The 22,214-nt window shown below is 40.6% G+C and overlaps 1 protein-coding gene across 9 annotated transcripts in view; it reads left to right on the forward strand.

The window, feature by feature from the left end:
• Positions 1-21,698, forward strand: part of OSBPL9 (oxysterol binding protein like 9) — a 95,929-nt gene extending 74,231 nt beyond the window's left edge. For all 9 annotated transcript variants that reach the window (XM_075182075.1, XM_075182071.1, XM_075182072.1 and 6 more), the window contains 13 exons: positions 1-13; positions 7,282-7,394; positions 7,980-8,092; positions 10,939-11,024; positions 11,194-11,365; positions 12,396-12,480; positions 14,769-14,879; positions 15,254-15,317; positions 15,674-15,814; positions 16,300-16,378; positions 17,776-17,867; positions 18,888-19,023; positions 20,056-21,698. The exon at positions 1-13 is cut by the window's left edge and continues 147 nt beyond it. In XM_075182075.1, the coding sequence (XP_075038176.1) occupies positions 1-13; positions 7,282-7,394; positions 7,980-8,092; positions 10,939-11,024; positions 11,194-11,365; positions 12,396-12,480; positions 14,769-14,879; positions 15,254-15,317; positions 15,674-15,814; positions 16,300-16,378; positions 17,776-17,867; positions 18,888-19,023; positions 20,056-20,130 (1,280 nt within the window). In that variant the 3' untranslated portion in view covers positions 20,131-21,698. The remainder of the gene's footprint in view (positions 14-7,281; positions 7,395-7,979; positions 8,093-10,938; positions 11,025-11,193; positions 11,366-12,395; positions 12,481-14,768; positions 14,880-15,253; positions 15,318-15,673; positions 15,815-16,299; positions 16,379-17,775; positions 17,868-18,887; positions 19,024-20,055) is intronic.
• Positions 21,699-22,214: the final 516 nt, after the last annotated feature.

Consider the following 22,214-nt stretch of genomic DNA (forward strand, 5'->3'; position numbering starts at 1 on the left):
AGCGCTGCATTGAGTAAGTGTCTGCACCGGCCTGTTTTCCAAATGTGTTACTGCTACCTACAAACTAATATCTAGAGCAAAACTCATTTCATCGAGCCAGTTGTAATATCTTCCTCTCTTGTGTGTCCTAATCCTCATCATTGTTTATTTGTAAGGTGCTACAAAGCACAGCAACAATGGAGTCTTGAGTTACAAATTATACAAAATATAGTCGCACATAAAAAGAGAACAAGTACAGCCAAGGTTGACGAAGGAAGTGTATACATGAGGCCATGCTCGTGAGAACTTACAATCCAGAGCAGCCTGTGGCTCTCCAGATGCTGTCAGACTACAAGTCCCAACGTACCGTGCCAGTTATTGTGTGGACATCTACTGGCAAAGCATGCTGGGGCTTTCAGTTTCACCACACCGGAGAACCACAGGCATGATCTAGAGCAGTGTTTGCTAACCTGTGACACTCCAGGTGTTGTGAAACTACAAGTCCCAGCATACCCTTTCAGCAATAAGGGTATGCTGGGACTTGTAGTTTCACAACACCTGGAGTGTCACAGGTTAGCCAACACTGATCTAGAGGGTATTGTCTCCTTTCTCCTATATACTCCAGTCCCTCATTTTCTCCAACCGAGGCAGCAACTGAAATATTATATTTATCATCATTTACATGATGCTGTCAGAAAATGGCCGTATTTATGTATAAGCATGGCATTAAGTAGGACATGGTTGTATAAGTATAATATATTATTGTTTATGTAACTTGTTGTTGCAGATTGTCACTGTGCTAAGGCATTAGGTACCAAGTGCATGGGGTTAATAGGTTTAATACTTTGAGCCTGGATAATTGACTGAATACAGTAAGAGCTGCCACTGAGACCTGATCACTTTGCAAGTCTTTTTTAGAAACATTATTTGAAGTTTAATTTTTGTAACTGATCACAGGACACTGAAACATTTTGCGGTGTCCCTTTAACCAAACTAACATGGTATACTGTAAAAGCAAAAAGTTCCATTTTAATTATTATTAGCTCTACCTACAGAGTATAAACCATGAATTTAAACTGCCGACGAGAAACATTCCATATTTTTAAAGCCATATATTTATCTCTCCCCTGTAATGTGAACACCTATATACAGGGTAATGCTGGAAAATTATACACAGACAACAAAACAATAATCTCTTTCTGCAACTTGGTCTAAAGTACACATTCCATTGAGGAAATTGACCTTTGTAAGTCTATATTTACATATGAGTACGTGGTTCTGTTTTTAATAAAGTCAGGTTGCTAAAAGAATAACGCAGGAGTTGTCACTTTTTTCTGTTTTAGTAAAAAAGAAATGAAGCTCTATGGGTTTCTAGCAGGTACATGTAGGAAGCATACAGGAGTACTGTAATTAAGAATCTGTATTATATATATTATTATTATTATTTATTTGTTAGGCGCCACAAGATTTCCACAGCGCCGTACACAGTACAAACAGTAGACTATACAGGGTGAAACAGTACAGAACAATAAACAAAAATACCAATACTTCAGAAACTCCAGGCTGGCTGATGCAATAAGCACGGAGCAGAAGAACAGTTGAGGAGACAGGAGGGAAGAGGGCCCTGCTCATGCGAGCTTGCATCCTAAAGCAGAAGAGCCAGAAGAGAGAAGGGAGAGCGAATGGAGGAGGAGAGGTGGTTAAGTAGATGGTTGGTAGGCTTTGCGGAAGAGGTGAGTTTTCAGTGCACGTTTGAAGCAGCACAAAGTAGGAGAGAGACGGATGGAACGAGGGAGGTCGTTCCAGTGAAGGGGGGCTGGAGTGGGAAGAAGTGATAAGAGTGGAGGAGAGGCGACGATCATTGGCTGAGCGCAGGGAGCGGGCCGGAGTGTGTATGGAGAGGAGGTTAGAGATATAAGGGGCAGTAGAGTTGGAGAGAGCCTTGTAAGTGGTGGTAAGGAGCTTGAAAAGGATTCTATAGGGGAAGGGAAGCCAGTGTAGGGCGAGGCAGAGGAGGAGCGGCATGAGAGGATATACAGATATGTATGTATTATCACATAAAAATGAAATGCGTGGGCCCAATAGGCAGTATATGCTAATGAAATGCTGTATGAAGCTTTCCTCTAAAGGTAAAGTTAGCCATTAAGAATTGTGGCAAGAGGCCATGTTATTTATGAGTTGAATCAATGCTGTGCTTGGTTTTTATGCATTAGACTGCAGCGTCTACATGCGACGTTTGAAAGGAATAGAGAATTTTCATAGTTCCTCTGACAGTTCTGCTATAAATACTGTTTTTCTGTATTGTCAGGCTGTGTACGCAATTTTTTGCTGGTAACTTGTAAATATGAGTAGATTTTGTCACAAAAAAAAAAAAGAATAAAACATTATTTCCAGCAAAATAGCATTTATCATGGTTTACCCACCACACCCTAATTACAGGCTGCTGGATAGTAGTTTTCTTATACAGGGCAATTTATAAAAGATGGTCTTGAAAAATACACCAACATGTCTTCAAGAGATTGTCCTCAAAGAAAAGATTACCCACCGGTAGCTGGTTTCTGAAAGCTGTGTGTCCCGGGTAGTTTTGTTGTTCTGGTATAAAATAGTTCTGCAGTGAGTTTTGTGGTTTGTCTGTGAGTTCCGCTCATCTAATGCACAATGTTGTCATTGAGGCTGATTTACTACAGTCCTAAGCCAGTTACCCTGTGTATACAGAGCATCTTATGATGGGGAAGGATTTGTATATAGCTGTATAATTTAGGGAAGGTTATAGGGGCTAACAGTGGGGGAGTGTGGCTTTTTGTTTTTTTTTTTTTTGTTTTTTTTTTGTTTTTCTATTCCCCCCACCCCACCTTCAAACACCTTTTTATTCCAATGTCCCACAGTAGGTCAGAATTGGGGGGGAAAACTCCGGATATTTTTCCATCTGCTCTAACTGGAGTGTTACTATGATTTGTTCTTAGACCAAGTAACTCTCTTCTGCACAGGGGGGTCGGAGATGACAGCCGCCATCATATACCGCATCAAGTGGGTGATGGGCATAAATGATACATCTGGCCGCAACAGTTTATATTGGTTGCTGATCATCTTTCTGGAGTCCCAGGCTGGGGGAGGGAGGGAGGGTGGGGTGGAGACCATCAGAAAAGAAATCTGAGCATTCTGTAGTTGATCTATGTACACACAAGTGCACGTTTATGGAGGTGGGGAGCGATAGAGTAGTCATTATACTATGGAGTGCAGAGATAGCAGATGCTCCGGGGATAGGTAGTGGGGTACTCTGTGTTTCGTGAAAAATCGGGGGGTACCATACCTGAGCAGAACATATTGGTTTATTATGAAGATAGTAGGTACTTTGTTCCATTTGGTCATGGTGGACTAATACCAGAAGAGCTTGGTTTAGGTGGTTAGCTGGTACTTTATCCATAGATATTGATGTCATTCAGAAGTGACAGGTCTATAACTTGCACAGTTGTGAATGTTCTGCCCCTCTTTATGAATAATGACTACGCAGGCTTCTATCATAGTTTTGGGTACATGTTTACCCTAGAGAGCTGCATTTGATAAGGAGCGACGGTGGGAGATTAAAATATCAGAACATTTCTAATAGGCCACTGAAAGGCCGCCAAACCGGGAGTTTTAGCTTATTTTTTTTATTATTTATTTATTTTTTTATTTAATTTTGATAACCTGTTATTTCCTCTGCAGCAATTTGCACTGAGGGTTTGAGCAGCTTGGAGGATATAGTGAGAGTTTTGGGCTCTTAAGCTGTTTACTAGGATTTTGTCTCCTTTATCCCCTTTCTTGTAAAAAGTTTGTTTAAGCCATTTTGAACTTGTGTGGCATGTTTTAGTCCGTAGGGTTTGGTGAGACTTTATGCTTGGATTTGAGGTCTTTGAGCTGTCTATTCTGGATAACTTATCTCTTTTAGCTTTAAAAACTATTTTTTTACTATTTTTAACAAGTGCCCTCTAATCCCAGCTTCATGTGCCTCCCACAAAATCCCAGGGGAAATCTCAGGAGTGTTATTGGGAGCAGAGTACTCATCCAAGAGTTCACAAAGCTGCCATTTAAATATAGGGTTATGGGGAAGGGTTTTGTTCTCCATCAAGCAGATGTGTGGCGGGTGGCTAAACCTGGTGTGCGTTCTGACCTTGTGATAAAGGTGTACCTTTGGGGAGGCCATTTTTAGGGTCCTTTCCTGGATAAGCATGATCATATCTATTCTGAAATATGATAAGTGAACGACAGAACAGAAAGTGTATTCCTTGGTTGAGGGTTCCTTAACTTTCCAAGAGTTGTACAGGTGGTGAAGCCTCAAAAATTTAGAACTTAGATCTTTGGATATGTGTCCGGTCTGGAGAGTGGGGCACAAGGGGAGACCTATCCATGGGGTGTTTAGGTCTGCATTGAAGTATGCCATTACCGTTAACTGTTGAAAACTTTGTACCCAACCCAATGTAGAGAAGAATAACGTATTAAGGTTTTACAACATTGCCTGACGTATTAGGGCATTGGGTGGGGTAGAGAATTGAGGGCTAGAATAGCCTTTGTTGCGTCTATCACTGACGTGTGTACATCATCTGACATTAACTTTAGTATAAACACATATTGGATCATCTGCAGTGTGGTGTGCTTGGATCCAGTATATATACTTGCACAATGGGGTGATGCAAAGTTTTACAAAATGGGAGTAAATGACTCTCTAAAAAAAAAAAAGCACGTAAAAATGGTGTATTTTCACCCCACAGCAGGTGCAAACGATGCACCTCCTAACAGATGTATACGTGTTTCTGCAGGTCTACATGAGCCGCATGTGTGTGTACATGCCTTTACTGTACTCAGCCCCTTCCCTCACCTATCCAGCCTGTCCTAGCGCAGGTGGGCGGAAGTGCCAGAATTGCGCAAGTCTATATAGGCGCATAACCTTCTGGGCATGGGGAGAGCGATTTTACACAAGATACACTATACCAACAAGCGTACATCCCAATGTGTGTACCATTTCTTGCTAGTGTCCATGTAACGGTCTACATGTAAGTTATCTATAGTAGTGGGAGTACCATCAGTGCTCAGAAAAGAAGGTTGAGTGAATAAAACAGACAATATACGTCCCTTGTATAGATCTTTTCATTAAAATGTGCTGCTGACTGTACAAACCTATATGTCAATGACTGCTAGACAGCATGATTAATAACGATGACATTTAAATGTTTACAGCAGGCCATGCTTAATTATAAAAGTCATTAGTGAGAGGTCATTGCATCAATATAATCCCAAGATAATGTAAATTCCTGTATGAGCCGAACATGAATCTTCACCAACTAGACAGAAGTCTTACAGCATAAAGAAAACATAGAAATATCAAGTACAGGACATGACATTATCTAAAGACTGAAGGCACAAATAATGTGTACATGGTCAATTAAAGTGAAAAGAAGAGAGAAACAATATCTGCAGGAAAAAAACCTTAAATATGACATTTTTGCACAATTACTATTTATTTGCTGAATTTAACAGAGTGACAGAATTAGGATCGAAAGTACAGAAGTTTGTACAGTCAGTACTTGGGACACTTCCTTTTGCAGAAATTGCAGCTTCCAAACGAATCTTGTAATTAGAAACATTTAATTTCTCTCTATTCTTCCTTTAAGACATTTTAAAGCAAGTACTGAAATACTTTTTAAGTGTTTTTACATTTCCTGCATGTTTGAGATCTCTCTTGAGGTTCGGATCCTTCACCGACTCCAGGATATTACATACTTGCCAACTCTCCCGGAATGTCCGGGAGACTCTCGAAATTCCGGTCGGTCTCACAGACTCCCGGGAGAGCCGTCAAATCTCCCGCATCCCGCAATTGCGGGGCTAAAATGACGCGATTGGCGGCCAAACACGTCATTTTGGCCCCCCCCCCCCCAGACAAAACGGCATATTAGACGTGGGGGTGGAGCCAAAATGACGCAATTCGCTGTTCTCCGCCCCCTCCCGCCCTCTAGACACGCCCTTCCCCCGGATACAACTTGCCAAAGGTAGGCAAGTATGGGATATTAGCTTCTGGGATTTGTTGATTTTTAGTTTAATCCGTTCTTCCTTCTACCTGAAAAATATTTCCTGTGCCACTGGCTGCCACACAACCCTAAAATATAATAGATCCATGCTTAAGGCTGGCAGGGCATTCTGTGCTTCACCTGGTTTCCACAAATCTGTCTCTTGTGTTTCAGCAGTAACTATTTCTGGCTTGTTTAAGTATTATTATTTATACTTCAGACATTAACGTTTGTGATGAGGTCATAGGAAATGTTCCCTGCTGACAACTGTTCCATACAGACCATTTTAGTATTCTGTGGACCATTACTCTGGATGGAGAATGTTGCTTTAAGAAACTGTTAGCCTGCAGTACCTTTCTCCAACAGTAGAGGGCACATATGATGGGTTAGCCACACCCTCTGAGTCAGGTGATTAGACAAGCTCCTCCTCCTTCCTATAACCAGTGGCTTTAACTTTAACAAGAGTTTGGCACAGGGCTTTATGACCTTTTTAGTTTGTATAAAATATTAACATAACAAAATGCAGTAATGTGTCTGAGATTGATGCTGGCAGAAGAGCTGTCTTCAGTCAGTGTCTGTAGTGTGAGGAAGTTCTCAGGTCTCTGCTAAATATTTTAGAACCTAAGGTGACCGGTCAGACCTTGCGCCCGTTTTGTAACTTGCAAGTTATGGTTAAAGTTAGTAGCTGATTGGCTGCTACGGGCTTCTGCATATTTTTCTGGTTACCCAGTTTTATCATTTATGCTGTAAATATCCCTATCCTTCCCCTTTATGTGCACTCGCCATGTGATCTGATGAATGAATTATGAAATGCATATTATGTCTGCTCTAATGTACTTTGCAGTCGCACTCTATTTAAAAAGCATTTGTTTCTTGTTAGCGCAGTGCTTCATAATCCAGACCTTCTGCTTTGTATCTGGAGAAGCTTGCAGGGCTTGTTTACGTTTTATTTATAGCTGTCTTGATATTTGTTTCTGATTCAAGCAGTTCTATCAAACTTTTACCTTCTTTTATTTTTCTTGATGGGCGTTGGTTCTGTCTGTGTGTGGACTAATACAGAGAACGGTATCTCTTGCTGGCATCCGACAGATATATAACATTTATATCAGAGCTAGTTGGCCTCCACTCTCTAGCTGTGGTTGACCTCTAGAGGCTGAGAAGGGCATGCTGGGACATGCAGTTCCACCATGGCTGGAGAGTCACAGGTATCGCTTATTCTGTGAGATGCTGAGTATAAATGGATATCTCTCTTTGTGTGTAGCTCATCGGAGTCTGCGACAGCCCTATCCCACAGCAGCACAGGGACCAGTCTGAAGAGACCGGACACTACAGAATCCCTCAACTCCTCAATGTCCAATGGGACCAATGATGCAGGTAAATCACTGTTAATGCGCCATAAACTGCCTGCGTTAGAGAGAAGGTTCTATTGTACCGTTCATGCATGTAACTCGGCCACACCAGGAGCACAAAGCTCAGAAGGAGCCTAAAGGTCATAAATGGCCAATTACAATAGGTTGTGTCTGCTCGGTATACACTATAGGATTGAGTTGGCTTTCTTTATGCTGTCTACACAACTGGTGAAGATAAATGTGGTGTTGGTTGTGTTGGGTTTCTTCATCATCATCATCATCATCATCATCATCATCATCATCATCATTGTACGAGGTGGACAAACACAAGACATAGCATAGTGTACCCTGCCCATGTGAACTTACGTGTTAGAGGATGCTCTTTGCACTGTGTTACTAAAGGAGAGCTCCACCAAGACGTAAAACTATACTGTAACTTCAAGGTGAACCACATGAGGCTGGGTTCTTCGATCCACAGCACTTGTTAGGTATTTAGCCCCCCAGTATTTATTCAATGGTCATGTCTCCTACTGCAGGGATAGACATTTGAAATTCAGACACTGTGTAATAGAGATTTCCCTCATTGTTATAACCTTATCGCTTCCTCCAGATCAGTTTGACGATGACCGCGACGATGATGGAGAGGGAGAGTCAGTGGAGGAGCACAAGAGTGTCATCATGCATCTCCTGTCCCAAGTCCGCCTGGGCATGGACCTCACTAAGGTAAGATTGTCATTTCCACAGACAAATTAGGATATATCCTATAAACCTTCATTGCAGTGTTTGTTAATGGAACGTTTGTGGCATGATGACATCATTAGCGAAGTGGCTCATTCTGTCTGCTCTAGTTTAAAAGAGGATAAAACCATAAAATTACTTTTTCTTGATTGTTGTGTTTCTTCTTTGCTGAAGATGTCGTTTATTAGGGTAAGCTGACGTGAACAGTATACATGGGTCAGAATCTGAGCTAGCAGTCAGTACACTGTATGTTATTTCCCTCCTGTAGTCTAGTAGAATGATTTCTTGTGAAGTAAAAACCCAATTTATATTTATATTGCGTTAAGCTTTTAAGTAACGAGCTATGATTGGTATGAAGTGTATGCAATGTTGATAGATTTCCACTAACTAATGAACACGAACACCTTAGAGAACTTTAATTGATAACTGTTCTGTTAAACCTGTTTGGGGTTTTTTCTCTAATTAACCCCTTCGTGACCGAAGGTGGGCAAACAACTTAAAACAGCAGCTCAGACTCCAAAAAAGCCTGAGCTCCTGTTTAGAATGGTGCATAATATGGAGGCCTTCAGGTTCACCTGTCTGGAAACAAAACTTTACCTTCCCTTTACTTATACATTTGTTAATGGGCATTGATTTGTCGGTGTATGGGACTATGCAGAGAATTTTGCGACGAGCAAACACTTGCATAGCTTCCAATAGGAATACTATGTAACTCAATCCAGAAGCCGAACTTCTTCATTGGAATTTCCATGGAAAGTCATTGTGATGTTGCCTAGGGATAAATTTATCAAGCTGCGATTTTTCAGCAGGTTTGAAAGTGGAGATGTTGCCTATAGCAACCAATCAGATTCTAGCTGTCATTTTGTTGAATGTACTAAATAAATAAGTAGAATCAGATTGGTTGCTATAGGCAAAATCTCCGCTTTTACCCCTAGACTTGACTTGGCCATGTTAGAGCAGGGGAGAGCCAATCCGATTTAAGGTGAAAAGGTTTTAAAATAACCTCTCTCCTATAACTTTAAAGAGTCGGAGATATTGCCACCCCCATTTTTACCAATTGTAGATTTATTATTATCCAGTGTTTATAAAGTGCCCACATTTACGTAGCACAATACAGTTTCTTTAAAGGGTAGACAATGTGTGATAAAAACTGATACAAAAGGTTTCGGATGGTCCTGCTTACAATCTAAAGGGAACACCTCTAGACAGAAGGTGTGAACTGAGTGGGGGGACAAGCAGGTTTGTAACTGTGGTGAATGGAAAATTTAAAAGGAAAATGGTGCAAACTGGTGAAACTAATACAGCACTTGTTAAATCCATGCCGGCATGGTTCTATTAGTAATGCCTTGCATAAGAGATCTGATTCAGATTTTGCTTGAAACTGCCCAGGTCTGCCTTCCAGTCGAGTCACATAGTGACGTCATAGGGGCTGCCCTTTTAAAATAAGGAAGTGCCCATGTTTAACAAACTGTTTAATGTGATCCGTGGGCCTGGAAAAAAAAAACGTCCCATCCGTAGGCTCCCAGGCTGTCTGTGTACCCTTTGTGCTTTGGATGCCACGTGCCACCATTTATATACCGTGGCATGGCGGTAGATCCAATATAGATCTTTAATAAAAATCTTTAAATCAATTGATTATCGATTTTAAATATCAAAGCTTGTGTACAGTGAATAATAATATAGCTGAAATCACTGAACTCTTTATACCCGATTAAAGATGTCATGCATGATATAGTTTGTCCTTTGGTGGAGAGCAGACCTATTTAGGACGGTGTCTCTCTTTTCTACACCAATGTGGAGCTGTCCAAAAGTCATAATATGTCAGTGATTGGCTTGCTAGTCAACAGACCTAGTTAATGTTCTATACAGACTTTACATTAGTGGATTATAACACAAGCGACATAACTAGTGGAGTCCCATCAAGCACAACTTTCATAACATGCCTACTTGTCCTGTATCAACATCACTTTAGGAGCTGAGGAACGATAGAACAGGATGACACTGGCAAAATAATAATTTGGAGAATAAAACTTCTTCAATACACAGCATTCAGTCTGGCAGTGAAAAATGATATGTGAGCAAAAGAAGGTAGAGAACCTGCTGAGAAAGTCTGCTCACATAAAACACTCCACATAATCCAGTTACAAAAATGCAGAACACTATTTATAGGTTGTATAATTCACATAAACAAGACTGGAAGAACATTTGAAATACACCTCCTGGAGATGGAACTAGAGAGAGACAGAAATAGTTGATAATTCAAACCTGAACATTCAGTTATCTATCAGGGAATATCCGTAATTGGGCAGTAAATGGTACCACACCTATAAGAAGGAGTTCTCGTCTCCTGGGTATGTCTGTATGCTGCACAGATACCAGCACACACAAACTGTATATATCATAAGCCCAGTAAATATCAGTTAAAGGGCTGTTATCAGTACAGAGTGCAACTCGGAAATAATAAAGTATTTATCAGTTGTATGTTCGGGTACATTCTGAAAACACCTGAAATAACCAGATAATTTTACTGTGAGAAGCCGTTCACAACATGGAATGTACAGCCAGGGAGATATCATGTGACTCATAGATGTCTGATGTCATCCAGACAGTGTCACATCAGTCAATCCCAGCTCACCGCAGGAGCTGTCTAACTTCAGATTTGTACCTGTATGAGGTGGGATTGGGTAAAATATTCTGTTATACTTTAGTTGTTTTTAAAGCCGCTATGGAAATCTGTTGTCATTTACTGTATGTGAACAGTTGTAGTTTAGTTGTCATTTAAATACCAGATTTAGAGTTCATATGTCTGTTCTGTATTTTTATTTACGCAGGTTGTACTCCCCACATTCATCCTCGAAAGAAGATCTCTGCTGGAGATGTATGCTGATTTCTTTGCACACCCAGACTTGTTTGTTAGGTACGGTTATGTGCTGTACATGCACTAATAAAACCGCGCGCGCACACACTTTGGTTGTAATCTGTAAATGATGTTTTGTTATACATAGTATGAGGCTGGTTAGTGAATACAGGAGCTGAACCTCCATGCCATACATTGTGTGATTGACGTTTTATGCCGTTTCTTTCAGTATCGGTGACCACCAAGATCCCAAGGACCGGATGATCCAGGTGGTCAGATGGTACCTGTCTGCTTTCCACGCGGGCAGGAAGGGGTCTGTCGCTAAGAAGCCTTATAACCCCATCCTGGGGGAAGTCTTCCAGTGTCACTGGGATCTACCAGGACATGAAAGTGATGAGACTGTGAGTTGGATTATGCAGAATTTAGTGGTTCTACGTAGAAGATTGTTGTAAGATGTCCGATGCAGTGATTTCTGGTGTGGATTGTGTAGCCTATGGGAAAATAGTCTTACAGATTTCTGCATAGTCAGTGATATTAAACAGCAACAGAACACACTTCATGGAAACTCCATGTGAAAGGCATTTAATCATGTCAATGAAATGTATCATTCATAGGGGAAGATTCAATTCAGCGCGATCAGTCTCCGGAACGTTCACATCTTGTTACGTCAGGAATCTCTGCTCATTTTTTCTCGCACCCCATAGACGTACGCAGAAAAATGAGCGGATATTTCTACAGTAACGGCTGTACATTGCCGTAATGCACGTGTGTCACATCGCCAGCCAGCTATTGAATCTCCCCTATAGTGACATCTATTAGTCTTGGGCCTTGCTCATTGAGAGCAACCACCAGCTCCTTAAAGTGGGTGACACTGCAATGGATACGCTGAGAGCAGTGCAGCCTTCATGAGAATGGAAAATCTTATCTCTATATTTTGTTAATGTAAATCAGTAAAACCTGTAAATAAAAAAAACATGCAGCGAATGTTAGTTTATTCAATTAAAGTGAGTGAGTTCTCTGTACAGCGCTGCGAAATTAGTTGCGCTATAAAAATAGATGATCATCATCATCATCATCATCTTTGTATATGGGATGGACTTTCACAGAACTATAACAGTGTCCAATGAGCAACTTTTGTCTTAAGTAAACGACCGAAGGAAGTTAAATATTAAGGGGTGCGGGCGAATAAATTAACCGTGAGTACCCTCATGTGTTTATACATGGGATGATCTTTGCAAATATGATTTTATCATCACTGTAATTTGCTCATAAATAAAATGTGCAAAGCTTAACATGTGTTTTATCTTTCATACTCTTGTCATTAAGGTTGCTCAGCACCCACCCCTTAATATTATAATATCCGTCTGCATTAGACAGGATGTCTATGGTATCTTCATTTGTTTTAATCTGTGTGTTTTTCTTTCATTACAGGAGTTAGTTTCTGAAGGGCCAGTTCCATGGGCTTCCAAAAATAATGTGACTTTTGTGTCCGAGCAGGTCTCGCACCACCCGCCAAGTATGTTACCAGTTCCCTTTGTCCATCACTTTTGCTTTACCAAAAATAATTTCATTGTAACACATTTGCACTAGAAGAAATAATGTAAAATGAGGATTATTTCTGGAATTCGGTTACTGTTTACCTCTTGCATTAACACAGCGGACAGAACCTATTTATGGACTAAACCAGTAATGACAATACCCCAGTGATGTCACTGGTTTCCAGTGAAGTGATAGGCTGCTGTCTCATGAACATTTGTGCAGCCCACAAATGTCTGCCTCCGTTCTGTGTAGGCAGCTGGTTTACATTAAGGATGATTGTAGTGTATTATACTTGATAATGTTCAGAGCAATTTATTTTGGGTTATCTAGAATCGAGCACATTTGGGGGATATCAAGCCAGTTGGCGTGATCACTGGGAATATAGTTGTGAGGCAGCTTTGTCATAAAATGTTCATAATGTAATTACCTGTGACAACATTAGACCACTAGGGGCACTATGTTACTGTATGTATGTATGTATGTATGTATGTATGTATGTATGCCCTCCTTGCTGAATTGTATTGCCAACAAGGACCAGATTCACCAAGTTACAGGATGATAAACATGGTGTTACTTCTGCTTCTTCTGTCAGAGAGAACAACTCTTGGGGGGAAATATATTTGTTTCCCATCTCCCTTCAGAAGAGCGCGGCATCTGATATGACTAAAGAGTTACTCCTGAATATGATGGGGGAAATACTCTTTGTTTACCTGTTTTTTGCATAATATGAAAATAATTGTAATATGATAACTGGAATTCAGTAAAAAGTTAGAGCAGCATTCCTGGTTACTTGCTACTTTTTCACTGACCTGCTCCCTACCCCCAAGTGCTTCGGAACCAGTACTCTGGCTGCTCTGTTTCTGTGTTCTAGCTCCAGAACAAGTTTATTGTTCACTATTCAAAAATGGGCGCCGAGTTGGGTGTAAGTGGGCCGACCAATCAGGTTGGTGCTTGCAGCATATTGGTCCATGTGGCCACTCCCCCTTTTAGTAAGATCAAACAGGCCCAGACGGAGCTGGTAAACAAATGGAGCCACGGAAAAAGCTGCAAGGAGCAGCCCCTGGGCTTTGAGGAGGGGAGCAGCCGGTAGATTCCCCCCCCCCCCCCTCTTTATGGAATGTAGCTTTCATTTATATAGGAATTGTATATACCAGAGGGCACATGATACTGTCACTATGCTGAAATACCTGAAATTTAATTTCTACTGGTTTTCCTCTACTAATTATTATACAGTGAATTGTTGGCTATCCATTTTATAGAAAACTGTATCCAATAATTTAAGCAGAAATGTATTTGTCATATATGTTTTGTGACCTCAGAAGTGTAATTCAGATAGTGGTATTGCCCACATTATATATACTAATATTACACAAGACCCAGTGACTGGATGTAGATATTATAGAACAGGGAGATAATGTAGTTCATCAATTACTGAATTCTTCAGCTACTTGCATCCCCATTATAATTATCTGATTGTATCATAAATCTCCATCTTGTCACAGTGAAAGATTAGTGCAGAACCATTCTCCAGAGTCAGCACTCAGTGCCACAAGTTAAAGTGTTTTCTAAATGGTAGGATGATATAGTGTTTGCTCTTTAGTCTAAGCAGAACAACAACTATAAACAAGCTACAGATTCTTTGAGTATAGATGCTTTGCTTACCAATAAATGTAAGACTAGAAACGTGTGTTTCTCTTTCATCCAGTCTGGGGGACACTGCTTACCATGGGTTGTGGAGGGAGCTTATAAATGTCAGGAACATAACTGGCAGTCATGTGACATGTCACTCTGTATGCAGCAATAAATCCACCGCTCCAAATAAGCTTCGCTTAGGATGCAACTTGCTTCATGATCTTTAAGGTGCAAATAAATCATCAATATCGATCACAAGACATTGGATTGTTCTGATATCAGAGGTAGAACTGTTGACTCCACATTAAAATTTAAGATAGATTAATTTGCAGTGGAAAAATAGACTCCGTTAATAGCCATTAACCGTGGCTAGATCATTATAATAATTATATAAAAAATTAATTTACTAGAGGTTGACTACCAATAACATGAGGCTTATAATACCATTAGCCATTTCCGTCATAAATTGAATGTTTTTATGCTTTGATATTGACATTGAAGGATGCTTATTCCAAGCTGCAGGAAAACCTTTACAAAATGTGCATGGTCTGATAATTACTTTGTTGGGTAAATATAGTAAGGACATGTGGGTTGTCTTCTGCTCATACATCAATGCTAACTTCTTTTCTATAGTTTCAGCCTTTTATGCCGAATGTTACAACAAAAGGATACAGTTCAACGCTCACATCTGGACAAAATCTAAGTTCTTGGGAATGTCTATTGGGGTGCATAATATTGGACAAGGTAAGAAAGAAGACTACTGCTATGTTGGAATGGATCCCAAATAATATAAAAGTAATAAAGCACGCAGCAGTAGGATTTAGGACAGTCTTTTCCTAAATGTCCACCCTGCTCAATCACAATCTCTACATAATGATGGAACACTCTTATAGCATGTAAGGGGAGTCTTTCTATATTTGTTATTGTTATCCGTGCATGGCAGAACTTTGAGAATGACAAACGGGGAAAGAGGTTCTAGAACTAAATATCTGCCATGAACCTTGTATACAATGAACATTTAAATGACCATACAAACACTGTTTCTTAATGCCCTGGTAATTGACTTTTATGTGGAGTCTACATCCCACATGATGAAACTCTCATCTGTATCATTACAGGTTGTGTGACCTGTTTGGACTATGATGAACACTATATTCTAACTTTCCCCAATGGTTACGGCAGGTGAGTAGATGTAGTTACAATGTGTGGTCGATATAAAACAGCTGCCCAGTTGGAACTAGCTGCTATTGTTATAGATTAATGAAATCTTTGTTTTTAGTACGTATTCTACAATGCAGTGGTCACTGTGCTGCCAGCTTAGGGCAGAGAATAAACCTGACCTTATGATTGTGGTGTCATAAGAGTGAATACTTCATGATGTATTATAAAGGGAGATTGTATAAATAGTTAAGCAGTAATCATTAGGTTTAATGATTAGGCTTCTGACGTTAGCCCCATTCTGTATTTTGTTTAAATGTAACATTATCTTTGAACAGCTGATTTCTAAATATGATTGAATTATGTGTCTGTGTGCTCAGGTCTATACTGACAGTACCTTGGGTGGAGCTGGGAGGAGAGTGCAATATTAACTGTTCCAAAACTGGCTACAGTGCAACCATCACGTTCCACACCAAACCCTTCTACGGCGGCAAGAAGCACAGAATCACCGCAGAAATCTAGTGAGTTCTTAAGGCTTTATTTGGATAGTTTGTGCCCAGTATCACTGCTAGAATCGCTCCCTCTTCTGTGTGGTATGTATTGGGGATCAGGTACGCAGGCTCCCTTGTGCTCTGGGAATGATCTGCTGCATTAACCAATGCTGTACATGGTTGCCGGATTCAATGCGGACAATCACAGTAGTTCTTGTGTGCATGAGCCCTTCAGAGTCTCCGATATACTATTGTCTGCTGACTGTATGTCCATCACTAGATAAATTGAATATAAAACTTTTCTGCTGACCACGGTACAGACTTTCCTGGGTCTGTATAACCTTCTATATTTCTACATTGAATTGTGAGCTTGACATGTTTATATTATTATTCTCTCTGTCCTTCATCATCATCATCACAATTTATATAGCGCCACTGATTCCGCAGCACTGTACAGAGAACTCATGTTCTTTAAGACTTGTTAGTAACTTCCTGTATTTCTTCATTTTCCACAGCCCTCCTAATGACAAGAAATCTTTATGTTCGGTGGAAGGAGAGTGGAATGGTGTAATGTATGCGAAATATGCAAATGGGGTAATGGAACTTATTTACAGCAGAATTTATAATGGCCATCTCTAATATTACACTGTCTAATGCTTTGCACCCTCTGGCATTTAAAGCCTGTTAATTGCACTGTATTTATGCTCACTTTTCTTATGTACTTATAAGTGCTTTCAATCTGTGTTTTCTTAATAATGTGTCTGACAAAGCAAGAAGTTATATTGTTATAGCCAAATGCAGATGGAACAGCTTATTAACCAAATCTCATTGCGTTTGCAATGCGCAAGTTAAATGTACATTAAAACTCAAATATGTGGTCTCATTTAGTACAGTGACGTTTGATCTATACATCCATTTCCGTGCAATTAACTTGCATTAAAAGTGCGTCAAACAAATAAATTAATGCAGTAGGTACATAACTGACATACTTGTGGCATCAACGGTTTATAGATAACCATCAAGAATTAGGACACAACCTACCCAAGTGATTAATCTGTATTGTAGTCCATTCTCTTTAGATGTGTAGCAGTGTTTTGCTGTATTTTTTAGAATTTGTAATAATGTGATGACTTATTGCGACTAGTTTACAGCAACCCTTACACCTGTCCATTTTTTTTAAAGAAATAAGGACCACTCCCCAGATATATTTTCCTTTATGATCTGATTGCAGCCATGGTACGAGCAGGAGTAGACTCTTGTATTACTCACACTGCTCCCCCTCTGGTTCCTTACTAGTGATGTGGTACATATGAAACATGTTTCTTTTGTAAAGGTTGTCTAAACCCAATTCCTAGTTTCCTGAAAACATCATATGGACTAATGAGCTCTCCCTTTGGTACTGGACAGGGCTCCATAGCTAATATAAAGCTTTGGGGAGTAGGTGGGGGAGAAATGGTAGGAGCAATTACATGTCGTCGTCGTCGTCATCGTCATCATCATTTATTTATATAGCGTCACTAATTCTGCAGCGCTGTACAGAGAACTCATTCACATCAGTCCCTGCTCCATGGAGCTTACAGTCTAAAATACCTAACATACACACACACACAGACAGAGGAAGAGACTAGGGTCAATTTTGATAGCAGCCAATTAACCTACTAGTATGTTTTTGGAGTGTGGGAGGAAACCAGTGGAAACCCACGTAAACACGGGGAAAAGATACAAACTACACAGATAAGGCCATGTTCAGGAATTGAACTCATGACCCCAGTGCTGAGAGGCTGAAGTGCTAACCACTGAGCCACCGTGCTGCATAGCTAATTTGAAGCTTTGGGGAGGAGGTGGGGAAGAATCAGTAGGTGCAATTACATGTCTGAGATCTAATGCCCAGGAAATTAGTTATTGAGCTCTGTTATATGTGGCTTTTCATATATTAACATTTATGTCTTTATGCCACTTTTTTAATATGTGTATTATCTACCTTTACACAGGAGAATGCAGTTTTTATAGATACCAAGAAAATGCCTACTGTAAAGAAAAAGGTCCGTAAATTGGAGGATCAGATGGACTATGAATCTAGGAGGTGAATTTCCCTGTGGTGTCACCGCATGTGATTTTGGTTTTCTTTTTCAATGAATAGAATGTTAATGTAAGGACATAATATGCAGACTTCGCACACAACTGCCAGGAAGGGCTCTAGCTAGTTAAACTTTGCTGGCTACTTTTACGAGGTGGTGGGCCTCCTATATATTGTGATTACATACTTGTGGACCATATAAGCTATGGGCATTGTGTCAGATTAATACTATTGAGTTCTTATGGAAACAAACACCAGCTCACACCCAGATGAGCATTATCAAATATGGCCTCACCAATATTGCATGTTTTGTGTATCTCCTCACAGAAGCACAGATAAATAAAATAATAATAATAATAGATAGACTAAAGATAAAACACTGATCCACCCAGTGAGAGGTTATTTATTGTGTAAGGCTTTGTGCACTGTGTATTAGCAAAAATCTCACTCTGTTCATCCAGGAGAAACCTATTACAGGCTAACTGCTTTAGTGTAAGTCAAGTTTTAGATTGTGCTGTCCCCTCTCCCAGGTGGACAATGTCACACAGATCCCCTGAGTCCACCAATAGGGGAGGAAGCTGACCTTGGTGAAACTATATCGCAGTCTAAAGCTCAACTTGACTTCCTAGTTGAGCAAGTAACTTCCATATTACAGTGCTCCAAAACGCATACTAGTGACGTGGCCTTAGAAGAGGTTTGAAGACCACTGGTGGTTTCTTGAGCAGCGGTTCTCAAACTGAAACTAGGCTTCATTGTAGAGAAGACAGCTACAAAGGAAAGGAAATAGGAGGGACACAAGGAGCTGAAAGGGGAAGAGTATAAGAGATGCACACTGTATCTCACTGTATATTAAAGTTGTTAGTATGTATCCTATCTTAATTTTGTTTTTAGTGTTTTCCCTTTAATTAGTTAATTTAGATGGAGAATCACTGCTGTAGAGGAGATGTAACTTCTTTCTACCTGAGACCTGTAGAGGGCGACAGAATTCACTAATCTCAATTACATCTATATTTAAACTTTCATCAGGTTATGGAAAGATGTAACATTAAACTTGAAAATCAGAGACATCGATGCTGCTACGGATGCAAAGCACCGTCTGGAAGAGAGGCAGCGGGCGGAAGCTAGAGAGCGCAAAGAGAAGGAGCTACAGTGGGAAACCAGGGTAAGTGCATTCATTTCACTAGTGACGGGATGGGCTAATCAGAACGTGTCCCCTGAATCGCATTGTTGGCTGTATAAAGTCAGGGCATATATTTCAGCACCTTCTCCCTGGATCAGTCAGTATTGCTGCCATAAGTCCATTTGTACTTGTTTATTGTGCTTTAAAATCTGTTTTAAGGTTTAATTCTCCCAGTTACTTAAAAACCAGGCACAGCTTTGCGGAAATGATGGTGCCTGTATCGAAGGAGGTTATAGAGATGCCAACACAACATACATGTACTGCGATCTCTTATGCAGAAACAGATTATCCAAAGAGTTCAGAAAACCAGGAAGAAACCAAGGACATTCGTATTGCTACTCTGTAATAATGTGATATGCAGAGTTCATTGTGCTCATCCTCCAGCTGTAACTATGAGGAGCACTGGTTTTTTAATAAGAGAGAATGACAGGTATTTATTTTTGGTTCAATGTAATATATTATATATGTTAGGCATGGTGCTTCAGCCAACAGAGAAACCTCTTATACGTGAACCCCTAAGTCCATTATGATAATAGAACCCAATCAGAGGCTGCTACACACATCCTGGACAGTCATGCTGGGCTGGTCCTCCAAGCATAAAAGCAGCTCCATTTTTGAGGTACACATTTACCTAACCCTAAACTTTTTTTTACCTCTGTTAATTTTACTAGTAATATGGTATGCCTGTGAGTATGATTGCAAAATACCAGCATAGTTTAATTGCATAGCCCATAACTGGACGCGCACTTATTAAACTACTGTACAGGCTAACACTCTGTGCTGCTCATGCTGTTTAAATGTGTTCTGTTGTCCCAAATCCATGGCTGGTGGCACAGAACTGGTCCCTTTAATTGGGACCTGTCTCTAAAAATGTGTGACCCCGTTTAGGTGCTGAGGACCTTGTAAGACCTTTAACTATAACATTTATTATAAAACGGTAAGTAAAAAGTGCAGAATCTAAAATGTGCTACTTATTGTATGATAAAATACCTGAACTGTGTCTTCTTCCCTTAGCTGTTCCATGAGGACGGAGAATGCTGGGTGTATGATGAACCATTACTTAAACGACAGCCTTCGCTCAGACATTAAGTGGCTTACAGAACAATTGTAGCAGAACCTTTTCTTGAAAAAAAAAAATCAAAAGTATCATCTGAAGCCCAATAAAGAAGGTGGTATTATCACGTTTCCAGATGAACAGATTCTCCCTGTGGTGCTGAGAGCTTACACTGCAGCGGTTCCTTACTCAGGGATACTGGACTTCTACAGAGTGACAATTCAAGCAGGGCATGGTGACCTGACCGCATCATGTTCACGTTCCACCCTTGATGATTTAAAGGTCCTGTACTTTCCCTGTCCCACTTTAAGTGTACATGTTGCCTATATATACAGTGGAGGCAGCCATTCTGTGGCCTGAACAAATAGACACAAGAATGCAGCTTATCCGTTCATTATGAGCTGGTGGCGTCACTGATGAGGGATAAGGCCCTGCCGGGTATCACTAGGAACTGGTGGCATCACTGATGAGGGATAAGGCCCTGCCGGGTATCACTAGGAACTGGTGGCGTCACTGATGAGGGATAAGGCCCTGCCGGGTATCACTAGGAACTGGTGGCATCACTGATGAGGGATAAGGCCCTGCCGGGTATCACTAGGAACTGGTGGCATCACTGATGAGGGATAAGGCCCTGCCGGGTATCACTAGGAACTGGTGGCATCACTGATGAGGGATAAGGCCCTGACGGGGTATCACTAGGAACTGGTGGCATCACTGAGGAGGGATAAGGTCCTGCCGGGTAACGCTAGGAACTGGTGGCATCACTGAGGAGGGATAAGGCCCTGCCGGGTATCACTAGAAACTGGTGGCATCACTGAGGAGGGATAAGGCCCTGCCGGGTATCACTAGGAACTGGTGGCATCACTGAGGGGGGATAAGGTCCTGCTGGGTAACGCTAGGAACTGGTGGCATCACTGAGGAGGGATAAGGCTCTGCCGGGTAACGCTAGGAACTGGTGGCATCACTGATGAGGGATAAGGTCCTGCCGGGTATCACTAGGAACTGGTGGCATCACTGAGGGGGGATAAGGCCCTGCCGGGTATCACTAGGAACTGGTGGCATCACTGAGGAGGGATAAGGCCCTGCCGGGTAACGCTAGGAACTGGTGATCGATGGGTTGAATATTGGTCAGGCCCACAAATGGCTGCCTCTGTGTATAGGCAACAGGTACACTTTAATGTAAAGAATTGGCTGGGGCAACTGTGTACAATGTATTGTAAAGCAAAGTCTTGCCCAGCATTACATTCTTTCTCCTCTGATTACAGGACTTGATCGCTGTACTATATCAATATCTCAATCTTTTCAATTTCTCTTGTATATACAATATGAATCTGGCATTTTAATAGATACAGAACATTTAATTCTGAAAATTGTACACCTTTACTTACGGCACTATCAGCTCCCCCAAAATTCTCTTTTTTTTTAGACCTCCAACATGTAAAACTGCCTCCTCCATCCCACTGATTACTTCACATATAGTATTTTTTTCTCCCCAAAACTGGTCTTGCCTTTGTATTTATTTATTTCCTAATAAAATATTAGAGCAAATTATTTTATTAGATCTGCATTTATGATTTGCAATTAAAATCTAATCTTCAGAAAAGTATTGTATGAGTAGTATCTTCTTTACATACTAACATACAAAGAATGTGTTGTTACATTATACAGACAATGGTTCCTCTGATAATTACCTATCGCTATTTTATTGTGATATTCACAGCATTCTAGATGAGAATATTGTTATACATTTCAATAGGGCACCGTTATAGCTATATAATAAGCAGTGTTTGGGGTGTGGTTTTTAGCACTAGATGATGGTATGACATTATAGCACCTAGTAACTTTGTTACTGTATCAATGCTGACAACCCCCTCCCCTCTGCAACCCCCTGTAGTCAGTCTTAGTTAAGTGCCCAAGGGAGTTGTGCTTATTTTAATGATAAGAAGAATTTCCTTATTTTACTTTTCTTTTTTCAGCAGTGTTCTCTGTTCAGAGCACACTTATTCAGACAGTAGCTCACACTAACATCGGAAAATTTTATTTCATTTTTTTTTCACTTACAAAACTCAGCGCTGACAAGCAGCTTATAGCCGCTGCCACGCTGATCAAGGACTGCTAT

The sequence above is a fragment of the Mixophyes fleayi genome, chromosome 8 (genome assembly GCF_038048845.1).
Source record: "Mixophyes fleayi isolate aMixFle1 chromosome 8, aMixFle1.hap1, whole genome shotgun sequence".
NCBI lineage: Eukaryota > Metazoa > Chordata > Amphibia > Anura > Limnodynastidae > Mixophyes > Mixophyes fleayi.